Source organism: Cryptotermes secundus, unplaced genomic scaffold (assembly GCF_002891405.2).
Source record: "Cryptotermes secundus unplaced genomic scaffold, Csec_1.0 scaffold160, whole genome shotgun sequence".
In the NCBI taxonomy this organism is placed as follows: domain Eukaryota; kingdom Metazoa; phylum Arthropoda; class Insecta; order Blattodea; family Kalotermitidae; genus Cryptotermes; species Cryptotermes secundus.
This window is the reverse complement of record NW_019745080.1, coordinates 1798292-1812384: the sequence shown is the minus strand read 5'-3', so window position 1 is coordinate 1812384 and position 14093 is coordinate 1798292. Positions and strand designations below refer to the sequence as shown.

Sequence of the window (14093 nt, the reverse complement as noted above, 5' to 3'; positions counted from 1 at the left end):
TTAATGATATTCTTCTCCCCAACGTACATGTTTTCTCTCTTGGGCCATTCTTTTCTAACCCAGTGGTGTGTTTTGTCTCTGCTATCCCAGAGGCACAAAAAGCAGGGATATTTGGTGTAACCACTTTGCTGTCCAAGGAGAAAATTTACCATTTTTAAGTCCACACAAATCACCCATTGATGTTCATGATACTTTATCTTCTCTAAGACCAAAGCTATGGTGTTATATTCTTCTTTCATTTTCGTGGAGTGAGCAATTGGTATTGAACCATATTTGTTTCCATTGTGTAGAAGGACACATTTCAAACTTCGCTTTGAGCTGTCAATAAATAGGCGCCAATCATCGGGAAAATATTCAGGAAGAGCCATTTTTTCCAAGAGTCAGTGGACAGCAGACTGACAATAGGGCAAATATACAGGAACCAATCCTTGCATATGAGATTTAGAACTGCACAAAATACAATTAGAACTGCACATTTTGTGTAGAACTGCACGTTACAAAAACGCTGATCTAAAAAAGTAGAGCTGGTAGAGAAAAACTGATTTTATATTTAGATTCAGCGCCTTAAATATAACTAAAATTAGTTCTAAAATCCTAGACACCAAAAAAAAATTTTTTTTTGTAGGCCTGTGTTATGATCTGTGGGTGACTGCACAAACCAAATGCTTACGAGATCTGAGGTTCCCATAAAGGTGACTAACAAAATTACTGTCCGCTTGGCTGTGACGCCGTGTAGTCTTGTAGATATTTACCAACGTTCTGTATGGACATCGATCACTTTTTGTGGGTTACTTAACGACGCTTTCATATAGCGTCGGATGGTAGAATGAATTGGAAAGGATTTGGAAGGAATCAATTGCGGCCTAAACGAGGTACCTTGGAATTTGCCCAGGGTACTGAGGAAAAGCACGAAAATTTGTCATGATAGCATTGCACCTCCAGAACACAAGTCTACAGAGTTACCTCTACACCATACTTTTCGGCGGGGACTGGTCTGAAACATACTTGTGCATTACGTATGAAACGTTGCTTGTAACTCCACAATTACGAATCTAGGGCTGATCTGAAACTGTGAGGTCATACCGGACAAATTTAAAATACTCATCTTATGTATTTATAACTTAAAGTTTTTCATTTGACCTAATCCTTCCGGCCCTGGGGTTCACTCAGCCTCTAACAGAAATGAGTACCACGAATTAAATAAATACTTTTCTGGGGAGTAAAGCGCGGCCGGCGCGTAAGGCTGACAACCTTACCGCCATCTTTGAGCCGACTGTCTTAGATAGTGTGGGAGCCTCAACGTCTCACAACCCTATGGGCCTTCACGGCCTGTTACAGGGATAGCTTTACTTTACTTTACAAACTTATAAACTAAGTTATTTACTAAAGAAAAATAAAATAACAGTATTAGAAGCAGCAGCAGTAATAGTAGTAGTAGTAGTAGTAGTAGTAGTAGCAGCAGCAGCAGTAGTAGCAGCAGTAGTGGTGGTGGTAGTAGTAGCAGCGGTAGCGGAAGAGGCAGTAGTAATAGCAGTAGCAGTAGTGGTGGTGGTGGTAGTAGCAGCGGTAGCGGAAGTGGCAGTAGTAATGGTAGTAGCAGCGGTAGCGGAAGTGGCAGTAGTAATGGTAGTAGCAGCGGTAGCGGAAGTGGCAGTAGTAATGGTAGTAGCAGCGGTAGCGGAAGTGGCAGTAGTAATGGTAGTAGCAGCGGTAGCGGAAGTGGCAGTAGTAATGGTAGTAGCAGCGGTAGCGGAAGTGGCAGTAGTAATGGTAGTAGCAGCGGTAGCGGAAGTGGCAGTAGTAATGGTAGTAGCAGCGGTAGCGGAAGTGGCAGTAGTAATGGTAGTAGCAGCGGTAGCGGAAGTGGCAGTAGTAATGGTAGTAGCAGCGGTAGCGGAAGTGGCAGTAGTAATGGTAGTAGCAGCGGTAGCGGAAGTGGCAGTAGTAATGGTAGTAGCAGCGGTAGCGGAAGTGGCAGTAGTAATGGTAGTAGCAGCGGTAGCGGAAGTGGCAGTAGTAATGGTAGTAGCAGCGGTAGCGGAAGTGGCAGTAGTAATGGTAGTAGCAGCGGTAGCGGAAGTGGCAGTAGTAATGGTAGTAGCAGCGGTAGCGGAAGTGGCAGTAGTAATGGTAGTAGCAGCGGTAGCGGAAGTGGCAGTAGTAATGGTAGTAGCAGCGGTAGCGGAAGTGGCAGTAGTAATGGTAGTAGCAGCGGCAGTAGTAGCAGTAGAAGTACCAGTAGTAGTGGTAGTAACTAGTAGTAGTAGTAGTAGTAGTAACAGTAGCAGCGGTAGCGGAAGCCGAAGGTTTATTAAAGTATTACTAGTGTTCAAAAGAGCCCTCCACTGGTCCTTATCCTGAGAAGATCAATCTAGTCCATAATATTCGATCCTATTTCTCTTAAGATCCATTTTAATATTGTACACCCACCTACGTCTTAGTCTATCTAGTGGTCTCTTTTCTTCTGGATCTCCCATCTTCTTCTTCTTCCCATGCTTGCTACATGTCCTGCACATTTCATCATCATTGACTTAATTCGCTTAGTGGGGGGTGGAGTCGAACTGGGTCCACTCGGCACGGCGGCCACTGATTGGCCTACTGTAGCCTCCCCGGGGTGATTGTGATGATGGAGAATTTGGTGGAATGAAGATTGGCAAGGGAAATCGAAGTACTCGAAAAAAAACCGCCTCAGCGCCACTTTGTCCACCACAATTCCCACTTGACCAGACCCGGGATCGAACCCGGGCTGCCGCGGTGGGAAGTCAGCGACTAACCGCTTGAGCTATGGCGCGGCCTTCCTCATTGACTTATCACTGTAATAGCACCTGGCGGAGACTACATTTTAAAAAAGCTGCTCATTACGCAGTTTTTCCCATCCTACCATTTCATTCATCTTCAGTCCAAATTCTCTCCTGAGCACTCTGTCCTCAAATGCCTTCAGTCTATATTCCTCCCGTAATGTCAGAGATCAAGGGACAGATATATATGCAAGAGAAAGTAGGTTTCACGATTCCTGCTCGGAACTTGTTCTTCCTATCTCTTTTGAATGAATAAAGTAACTAGAGCGTCTTTCTCTTGTTAAAAATCCGAAATGCACTGATATGATGGAAGGAAACACACAGATAGCGCAGAGAGCATGGAAATTCCATGGTACCTTATCACGGCGTAACATTCGGGGATTTTAGGTCCGCAAGGAATCAGGTTGGTTGATTAATGAAACAAGTGATGTACGGTGTTGCTGCCCGGTCAACCTCACTTTCTCACTCTCTCTCTCTCTCTCTGGCTCTCTTTCTCACGCAGCAATTAGCAAACTTAAAATCACTTTCTTCACTACTGTACTCTTAACACCCGTCAATCACAGACAGTAATAAATAAAACTCCATCTATGTCATCGTGATCCATGGAACACACCACACACTTGATATAACCTGGCCGTGTTTAATTAACGCGTCCTTAAAAGGTAAATGTTACCCACTGAAGACTAATGATCTACTAACATGATGGAAAACTTTAATCTATATCAATATTGCGGTTTTCTGTGTTATGACGCCGTGTAGACATATTGTCTCCGTCATCACCAAAGATGAATCCTCTGAAAAGTTGGTAACTGTACATCAGAATATACGATGCCATAACCAAACTGACCACAACATGAATGTTTACCGATCTGCCTTGCTTAATAACGCCTTCAGTAGCTGAAAATTTTCTGTGGTTCTGTATGAGTGTGAAACTTGGTCTCTGACATTACGGGAGGTACACAGCCTGAGGGTGTTTGAGAACGGGGTGTTGAGGAGAATATTTGGACCAAGACAGATGAAGTGACGGGAGGGTGGAGAAAACTGCATAATGAGGAACTTCATAAGTATAAGTATAATTCGAATGATGAAGTCAAGGAGGATACGATGGACGGGCATGTAGCACGAATAGAGAGGAGTACATATAGGATATTGGTGGGGAAGACAGAATGAATGAGACCACTAGGAAGACCAAGACGTAGGTGGGCGGACAATATTAAAATGGATCTGAGAGAGAGAGAATGGGATGGATTGAATTGATCTGGCTCAAAATAGGGGCCAGTGGAGGGTTCGTGGACACGGTAATGAGCCTTTGGGTTCCATAAAATGTTTGGAAGTTCTTGAATAACTGCACAACTGACGCCTTCTCAAAAAGAGCTCAGCTGCATGAGTGACTGAGTTCAGTAGTTGAACTTATGCAGCATCTAATGGTGAGACGATTTCAATTCTAAAATATGATGAAAGGAGTTATGGTCACATTTTGGTACTATGTTTGAATTTTCCTGGAAGCACTGAGGATACCAGTCAACATAGTGTGTCTTCGGGTCGGTATGTGAACTCGGATCCTTCCAGATTCGAAACCGGTCTACTCCCCATTTGACCGCTACGTTCGGTTACATGAGTAGAGAGAGTGGGATAAACGATTATGTAGTTTAAGGCTTGTAGCTACCAGGTCTGTGACTTCATGATAAGCACAAATTTTTATTTATTTATTTAACGACCTTATCAGTATCTCTGAATATGTAACGTCCAAAGGTAGGCTGACTAATGAATGATGGTTTGGAAAGAAAGCTGTAGTTGCCAGTTCCAAGGTAGGGAAATTCTAGGGGAAGGACTGAAAGAAAAATTCCATGCGTGACAGCTGAAGTCCCCTTCAGGATTCGAACTGAGCATCGGCAGAACAACATTACACCGACCCTACCCCTACTGATCACAATTGTTGCCCATAGCTATCATTATGCATAACAATTCTTCCTTTCATTCTGTCCTTAGTAACCTATGTAAGAGGGCGCGCCATAGCTCAAGCGGTTAGTCGCTGGCTTCCCACCGCGGTGGCCCGGGTTCGATCCCCGGTCTGGTCAAGTGGGCTTTGTGGTGGACAAAGTGGCGCTGGGGCAGGGTTTCTCCGAGTACTTGGGTTTCCCCTGCCAATCTTCATTCCACCAACTGCTCCACAATCACCCTCACCTATCATCTGGGGCTGGTACAATAGGCCAGAAGTGGCCTCAGTACAAGGGACTTAGTCCCACCCCACTAGCATTAAATGAACTATGTAACATATACGGTGTCGTTAAATACCCTCCGAATGTAAGTAGGACTACCTAAAACACATTATTCATTAAATACTGTTAATGTTAATCTGCCTTGCCGTAATATGTAAACATTTATCTGACTGCCATATTAAATTTACCCGCTCTTCTGCATACATACTGGAGAAAACACTTAGGCCTAACCCCAAATATACCTATATCTAACTAATTAACTAATCAGTGCCAAGTATACATTTCTTACTGTACCAGAAAACTCGTACTAATTAAATCACAACCACTGATTAGATGTCAAGACAATGAAGTATTCTGATTTTGAAAGAACATGAAATTGAACTTACTTTACTTTAATCCGTTCCTCTTATACCTTATGGTATCGAGATTGTTTCTTTTTTATTTTGATCATATTACAGACGGTAGGACTCCTTGGACGAGTGATCAGCTCGTCGCAAGGCCTCTAACTACACAGAGGACAACACAGACACAGAATAAACACATACACATACCAAACATTAATGCCTTCTGTGGGATTCGAACCCAAGATCCCAGCTTCCGAGCGAGAGAAGACAGTACATGCCTTACACCGCTCCACTACCGTGACCGGCTACATGAAACTGAAAACAAATAAAATGTTTGTAATTTGTAAATAATTACAATGATGCAATAATTACCTTATTTTTACTTCTGGCAGTGCTTTGAAGCTCTTTATACACAGTCGCTAACTGAAGTGCTGCCTTAGTTCTCCAAGTATCAGCCACAGCATTCTGGCGCCGAGACCCGCCAGCCACTACATGACACATGTAAGAAACTCGAAGCCTTACCAAGCATAATACCCATAGTACATCAAGCTGACGTGAGGGGCGCTATGTCACGTCTGATAGACTCCATATGCCATACTGACATCTGTAAAATGGCGCAAGAATAAACCGTCGGGATTTCTGCAATGGTCCAGATTCTTGGGAACGACACTAACAAAATCAAAATTACATACACGACGAATTTAAGGTCATATTAAATTCGAGGAATGCTTGGTAGTAATCAGTTCGGAACCTTCTGTCTACTCGCCTGATGTGTAAATACGTACATGAAGATCACAATTTACATTAGAACTATAATTTACCTCTCTATATTTGCTTGTGAAACATACTGCCTTGAATTGAAGGAAGAACTTGGACTGAGGGTGTTTGAAAGGTCGCGTCATAGCTCAAGAGGTTAGTCGCTGGCTTCCCACCGCGGCGGCCCGGGTTCGATCCCGGGATCTGGTCAAGTGGGATTTATGGTGGACAAAGTGGCGCTGGGGCGGGTTTTCTTCGAATACTTCGGTTTCCCCTGCCAATCTTCATTCCACCAAATTCTCCATCATCTTAATCACCCGGGACAGGCTATAATAGGCCAATCAGTGGCCGCCGTGCCGAGTGGACCCAGTTGGACTCCACCCCCCATTAAGCGAAGCGAGGGTGTTTGAGAACAGGGTGCTGAGGAGAATATTTGGATCGACGAGAGATGAAGTGACAGGAGGTTCGAGAAAACTGCATAATGAGGAGATTCCTAACTTGCACCCTTCGCCAAGTATAATTAGAATCATCAAGTCCCGGATGATAAGATGGGCAGGGAAAGTAACACGAAGGGGGAAAGAAGAGGAATGCATATAAAATATTGGTGGGAAGCCTGAAGGAAGGAAACCACCATGAAGCCCAAGACGTAGGTGGGTGAATAATATTAACATGGATCTTAGAAAGGATGGGGTGGTATGGACTGGATCGATCTGGCTCAGGATAGAGACCAGTGGTGGGTTCTTGTGGACACGGTAATGAACCTTCGGGTTCCATAAAACGTTGGAAAGTTCTTGAGCAGCTGCACAACTGGCAGATTCTCCAACAGGTTTCAGCTCCATAATGTCAAATAGTTGGGAGTTATTATCAATGCAATATTTTTAAGGAAGTTTGCTCAAGCACTACTCGTCTGACTTATCTTCAGGAGATACTTGGTGCAAACCTCGGCTGGGACACTAATTACTCTGAGGTTTTACTTTGTTCTTCTTAGCCCCTCTAGGCAAATGCAGGGATATTACCTTAAATTAGGCCACGATCGGTCCTTTTCACATCCCTTCCAATTCATTTTTCACTATAATCGGAAGCAATTGGACGCGCTGTAACCTGAATTACTGAGTCGTTAAATACATTAAAAATAAATTCATCTCTGCCAAACAACTGTCAGTATTTACGGATGTATTGCAGGGCATCTCGGCCGTTTGAGGGACCACCGTGCTGTGGTGACAATAGACTGATTTAAAAATCTCACCAGCATCGTTAAATTACCCACGAACAAACCGAAACCCGTTTCAAATGAATCACTTCAGGACACACAGCATGTCTCTAGTTCTGCGCGGAAGATCCATTCTCGTGCCTAAACACAATACTCACTCCTTGCATGAAGCAAATGAGTTGAAACTTTCGAACGCACGAGCGAACACCAGAAAACGGCCCTATTTTTATCTCCGACACCGAGGTTTCACAGCGTAATGAACGTATCAAATGGACGGTGAAATTAAAAGAACAGGAAGAGAGAAAGTAAAAATAGAGAAAATTGTTCCACAATCGACCCTGTTATCTTTCCCATAACATGGACATTATCGGGTACTACTTTGCTCTTCCGTATAACCGAACCCATTTGTTTTAAGTCCCTTACTTTTCGTGTACACGTTTACAGGAAAATAAAAGGTGGTATTAAACAGTATTCAACCTTCCTTACAAAGCCTAACATTCGAATTTATTCTAATTAAAAATTGTTTAATGCATGTTTTAATTAGTTATTCTGTGGTTACAAATTTCTTTAATTACAGTTTCACTAATGAACGGCATGTTGTGTGATAGAAAAGTTTATGTCGGAAACGAGAGAGAGTTGGAAAAAGTAAAAGTTTTTTTTTTTCATTCCATTGGTAAACCACGACCAATGGTTAAAAAGTAAAATTAGAGGTTAATTTCGCTTTGAACAGAAGTACAAGATTCAATTATGATTACAACTTTAACAGTTCTGACTCCATTTTTTTTTTTCAGGAAGGAAGGAAATTGGAGTTTAAACTTTCGTTGTACAATTATATAGGACAATTAAAGTTCTTTATTAAGTGAGGCGATTTACTTAAACGTTCCGCTGATTGCGTTAATCCCTCCCCGGGGTATGCAACACGCCTGTTATATGCCGCTGTTTAACTCTTTATCAAATTAATGACAAAGTCACTATTCTGCACTACGTACTGAATTAATTAGTTCGTAACACGGTAAGTTCGAACCATTATGTCGTCAACCTCAGGTGGCTAAGTGTGTTATATATTCTGTCCCATAAGTTGATACGTTGTTATTTGTTCCGTCTTTCTTTATCTTTTACGATCCTGTCAGTAGCTAGACAGCAGCGTCGAATTGCCGGACGACAAACGTTGCATTAGAAAGGATATGGAGGGACGCGTTTGTAGCTCAGTAGACGTACTGACCCGATATTTGATTGGACACACTGAATAAGGCAATTAAAAGCCTCCGCCAGGATATCATGTGTCCCGGTACAGATTCGAACCAAGCCCCTGCGGAATACAAGTCTACACGGTTATTACTTAGCTAACCCTCTCGGTTTTGCGTTGTTATTCTAGACAAAATTGTGTCTGTGGGGGGGGGCTATTGATTAAAGATTAACATCAAAATTAAAATTACAAACGACTTAAAATCACAGACATTTTTAATTGGAATGATTTGTTCAACGTTATAGTTTTTGACTCTCTAAATTGGTGTACTTCTTACTTTGTTGTTTATTGTTCTTTTTTCATGATTATTCCTGTTGTTGCTTGATAATTTGTTGCCTAATAAAGCCCACCCACTCTCCTATCCAATAGGCACCGGAGATTTTCCCCGAGGTAAAGCGACCGGGGCATGAAGCTGACCACTCACCTCCAGCTAGTGTCAAGAACAAGAATGGTGGAGTTATACCTCCACCCCAAGGAGTACGGACAGCTCAGTCAGTATAGCGACTTACTACAGGCTGGACGACAGAGGGGTCGGAGTTTGAGTCCCGGCATGGTTAAGAATTTTCTCTTCTCCACAGCGTCCAGATCAGTCCTGAGGTCCACCCAGCCTCCTATCCAATGTGTACCGAGGTCTTTTTTCCCGGGAGATTAAGAGGCCGGAGCGTGAAGCTGACCACTCACCTCCAACTAGTGCCGAGGTCAAGAAAATATGGATCTACACATCAACTACCCCATACGCCGTCATGGGTCAGTGCTTAATTAGTTACGCAAAGGGACAACTTTACCTTTTATACCTCCATATACCTTCATGGCGTAGTGCTTAATTAATTTGGTGTAAGATGTATGAGTGTGGATGATACAGAATTTTGTCTTTCCATCAAACCACTACTGTCCCCGTACACATGTCCACTTCACTACAGAGTACACAGGTTCTTGCTGTTACTTGTTACCAGTGTTTAGTATTGCATGTATTTTACTGAGACCCGTCTGCGCGGGAGGCATAAATGCCACCCCATATCGTTATTCGAGGGTGGAGTTGGTAGCATATGTCTTGAGCCCTCAAGGGGATGAAGGTCCAGCCAACATTTGTTACCAATTGGGGGAGGGGGCTCTCTTTGAATGACTGAGAAGGGTGCGATTCTCAATGATCAATATTTTACGGGAAACAGAACAAGAAAATTCAAGGATCATATTTTATATAAAAAAAGGTAAAAGGTAAAGCTATCCCTGTAAGAGCCGGTGGAAGCCCACAGAGTTGTGAGACATCGAGGCTCCCACACTGTCTAGACAATCGGCTCACAGACGGCGGTGAGGTCAGCCTTAAGCGCCGGTCACCCTTTACATCCAGGAAGATTAAAATTCGAGTTTCTCATTGCAGTGAATGTGAACATTAAGATGTTTTCGATACCTATATACCAAAGTACAAGAGATCACATCCCAGTACAGACTAATATAGAGGCTAATATAACTTATAATATGTTATACGGACGATGCGTACACTTGATAAAAGGCAAAGCCTATTTACAAGAGAGAGCACCATCTTCTCGTCAGGGAGGTAACTACATAAGGACTATTACCTCAAGGGTTCATTTGCAAAAATAAAAATAAGTCGTAATCCTCAAAGGGCTTGGCGCCAAAATGAAATAACTGGCGGAAAACCACCAGTCGTAAAGTGACTCTGACTTTGACTTTATATTGTCTTTAAATGTTAAGGTACTTTTAAGTATGCTTCATATGAAGTACTGAATATTACTTTGTTAGTAGTTTTCCTTTGTCCGCTTGCTAATATTCGTGTTGTCGATGTGTAGTTCTCGATGACTTCTCATTTCTTACGCGTAAACCTGACGCCCGGTAGAAAATGACGGTTTGTGGATATCTATCAAACTACATGACGTCACATCAAAGAAAACCTTAATCTTTGTTATGTGTGTTCATCGAGCTTTTATTTCTGTTTTTGTCTGTTCAGATAGGCGATCTTATCTCTGTTTGTGAAACAAACGCAACCAGAGCAGATTGCCGAGCTCTGGGCTCCTGTAACGATCGGCAGATAAGAGGCCACTTCTGGTAATTACTGGCCCCACAGCGCCACGTGGAATCACTGCACAACTAGTGTACCGACTGCAGCTAACCACACTCAGCAGCAGTTAATTAATTTACAGTTAATACCGATTAAATATTCGGTTGATCGACTGCTTCTTTTGAGAGCCGGAGTACACTAGGTAATAAAGTGATTAGATACGAGATGAACAACCAAGGTTCGATTTCCGATAATGCAAAGCATGTCTCTGTTCCTCAGCTTGTCTTGGCTGGCTCAGGGTCCATCGAGGAAGACCATAATATTATGAACTACTTCGACAATATCCCCTGGGCGGAGAATTGGCCTGTCTTTAGGCCTAAAACATCATTAACTTTGCGTTCAGACCATTGATTCGAACTCGAGCCTCTTGCTTGCTAATACTAAGGACGTGAACCCTAACATCACGAGGTCATCGCCATTAGCTAATCTCTAGCTCAAGCGGTTAGTCGCTGGCTTCCCACGCGGCGGCCCGGGTTCGATCCCCGGTCTGGACATGTGGGATTTGTGGTGGGCAAAGTGGCGCTGGGGCAGGTTTTCTCCGAGTACTTCGGTTTCCCCTGCCAATCTTCATTCCACCAATTGCTCCACAATCACCCTCACCTATCATCTGTGGCTGGTACAATAGGCCAGAAGTGGCCGTAGTACAAGGAACTCAGTCCCGCTCCACTAGAAATTAAAAAAGTGTATGTACGTTCTGTAGACATGAGGTTTGCCATTTTCACTAAGCAATTTCGGGTTTCCATAGCAACGAACTGTAGGGCGTTAACATGTTGAAGGAACATAAATTATCGTATGTAGCAGGTCACGAACGAGTTAGAAATATTTTGTTTCAGTATATCGTCATATGTATGGATGAATATCTACTGCGTTTTGGATTGAAGATTGGATTTATTGACCACTTTAACACACGGCTCGTGACTACAATTAATTACAGCGCCATCGCTAATCTCCATACTTTACAAATTACTACAGCATACGTTAAGCCTTTTTAGTCTGTCTTCTCTAGCCGTCCCCTGGTAACGGCTACTAACAGTGGAGATTCTTCAGCTTCCGGGTTCACGTCGTTGCCTGCTGACTCTCATTTGCACCGACCAAGTCTTCTCTTCAGAGACTCCCTTAAATCTCTCTCTGAACTCTTGCTCTAATCGTCCTCTTTATAACGTTTCGGCATGGATTATAGTACTCCAACCGTTTCCGTGGGAACGTGTTTATTTGCGAATGCGTTACTCAGTAACGACTGTGTATATCCGCTTATTAAGAATCTGTTGCCTAGCAGCGGATGTTGTTTCGTTATTTGTTTCGCAGCAACGGGCCTACACGCTATAATATCATGTCTATTCTATGAGTATTTATTCTATTTCTATGTGGATGTATGTACTATATGAAGCAAATTGTTTACGAGTGACTATTTGTGAATTTTATTCGTGGGAGACGACGTTAAGCCTCGGTCTCCACACTAGCACACACGCTCCGCCATCTCTGAGCAGACCTCAGATTACGCTTCGTACGGAAGTGTGGAGATGTGGTTGATAAGATGTGATGTCCTCTATTACGAAGCCTCTACACACGATACTGCATGTACCTTAATATAAACATAACAGACACTTAACTCCATGGGAAACCAAAAGTCGCTCAACCACTCACGAATCTCCCAGCATGTTATGCAACCCGAAGATTCATTGCCCTTCCCATAACCCACTGATTACTGTCCTAGCCAGATGACCTTTTTTTCCCCTTGGCACTACAGCCCCAGTGGGCCTAGGCCTACCTCCATGAACATCTCTGTTCACTTCGGTTTTTCAGCTGTATGTGTTGATATAAGCCAAGCCTTCGATAAAGTATGGAACACAAGCTTATTATTGAAGCTTAAGTGCGCTCTTTCACATCCAATGTATTCCCTACTAAAGTCCTACCTTACCGACAGAACTTTTTTAGTTAAATACGACGAAGCTTATACGGACTTATATCGTACACTGTCTTATCCGGAGTTCCGCAGGGAAGTATCCTAGGGCCTATGTTATATTCCATATATACGGCTGACTTGCCAGAAACCGGACAAACAATGCTTGCCACCTATGCCGGCGACACAACAATACTAGCGTCTCATGAGAACCTTATTGAAGCATCCCGGATACTGCAAACGCACTTAGACCAGTTCGAAGAATGGCTACAGCGGTGGAGAATTAAGGCCAACGAAATTAAATCCATGCACATCACCTTCGCTTTGAGGCACGGAACCTGCCCTCCGGTACTATTAAATGAAACATGCATACCACAAGAGGAATCAATCAAATACTTAGGCCTTCACCTGGACAGGCGGTTGACCTGGCGCACACACATTATCGCCAAAAGACAACAACTGGACAACAAATTTAGTCAGATGCATTGGCTAATTGGCAGAAAGTCAGAACTGTCTACCGAAAGTAAACTCCTAGTATACAAGACAATACTGAAGCCTATTTGGACTTACGGCGCACCATTATGGGGAACTGCAAGTACATCGAGTATAGAAATGTTGCAGAGATTCCAAAACAAAGTACTCGTACTTCGCGCCATAGTCAATGCCGTGGTACGTCCCAAACAGATTGCTACATGCCGATCTAGGCATACCCACAGTACGGGCAGAAACCACAAACATCAGCCGCAAATACAAACACAAGATAACAGCACACCCAAATGAACTGGCAACCGCACTACTAAACGACGCAGACGAGCCCAGAAGACTCAAAAGGCATAAGCCAACTGACCTAACGACGCGCTTCATATAAATGCAATACACAAAACAACGACACACCCGAAATAGATCCGTAGAGAATGCTCACTGGAGCATTACTCTCCCTGACATATTTTCTCTTAGTTNGGCATACCCACAGTACGGGCAGAAACCACAAACATCAGCCGCAAATACAAACACAAGATAACAGCACACCCAAATGAACTGGCAACCGCACTACTAAACGACGCAGACGAGCCCAGAAGACTCAAAAGGCATAAGCCAACTGACCTAACGACGCGCTTCATATAAATGCAATACACAAAACAACGACACACCCGAAATAGATCCGTAGAGAATGCTCACTGGAGCATTACTCTCCCTGACATATTTTCTCTTAGTTTTTAAGCTTTAGATTAAGTCTCACATAAGATGTACTTATAGCCCACAATGGGCTGATTGTACAAATATATGGAGAAATAAAAAAAAAACTTCGGTTTTTCTAGATCTTACACATTCGGTAGGACTCCTTGGGCGAGTGATCAGCTCATCGCAAGACCTCTACCTGTACACAAACACAGAAAAACGCACACAAACATCCATGCCATCAGTAGGATTCGAACCCACGATCCCGGCTTCCGAGCGAGCGAAGACAGTGCATGCCTTATAAGATACGTAATTAGTCACGTGCTAGAGAACGCCTGGGAATGATTATCAGGACTACTGCTTA

General features: G+C 43.2%; 2 protein-coding genes across 2 annotated transcripts in view; one reads left to right on the top strand and one right to left on the bottom strand.

Moving 5' to 3' along the window:
- LOC111874882 (protein O-mannosyl-transferase TMTC1) overlaps positions 1–5838 on the bottom strand; it is a 339223-nt gene extending 333385 nt beyond the window's left edge. The window contains exon 1 of the mRNA XM_033755644.1: positions 5734–5838. The gene's annotated coding sequence lies outside the window, so the exon portion shown is untranslated. The remainder of the gene's footprint in view (positions 1–5733) is intronic.
- LOC111874855 (hyphally regulated cell wall protein 1-like) lies at positions 922–8141 on the top strand. Its single transcript, XM_023870705.1, has 3 exons — positions 922–1016; positions 1496–2232; positions 8119–8141. Exons 1-3 carry the CDS (start codon positions 922–924, stop codon positions 8139–8141), a joined length of 855 nt encoding a protein of 284 aa, XP_023726473.1.
- The last annotated feature ends 5952 nt before the right edge of the window (positions 8142–14093 follow it).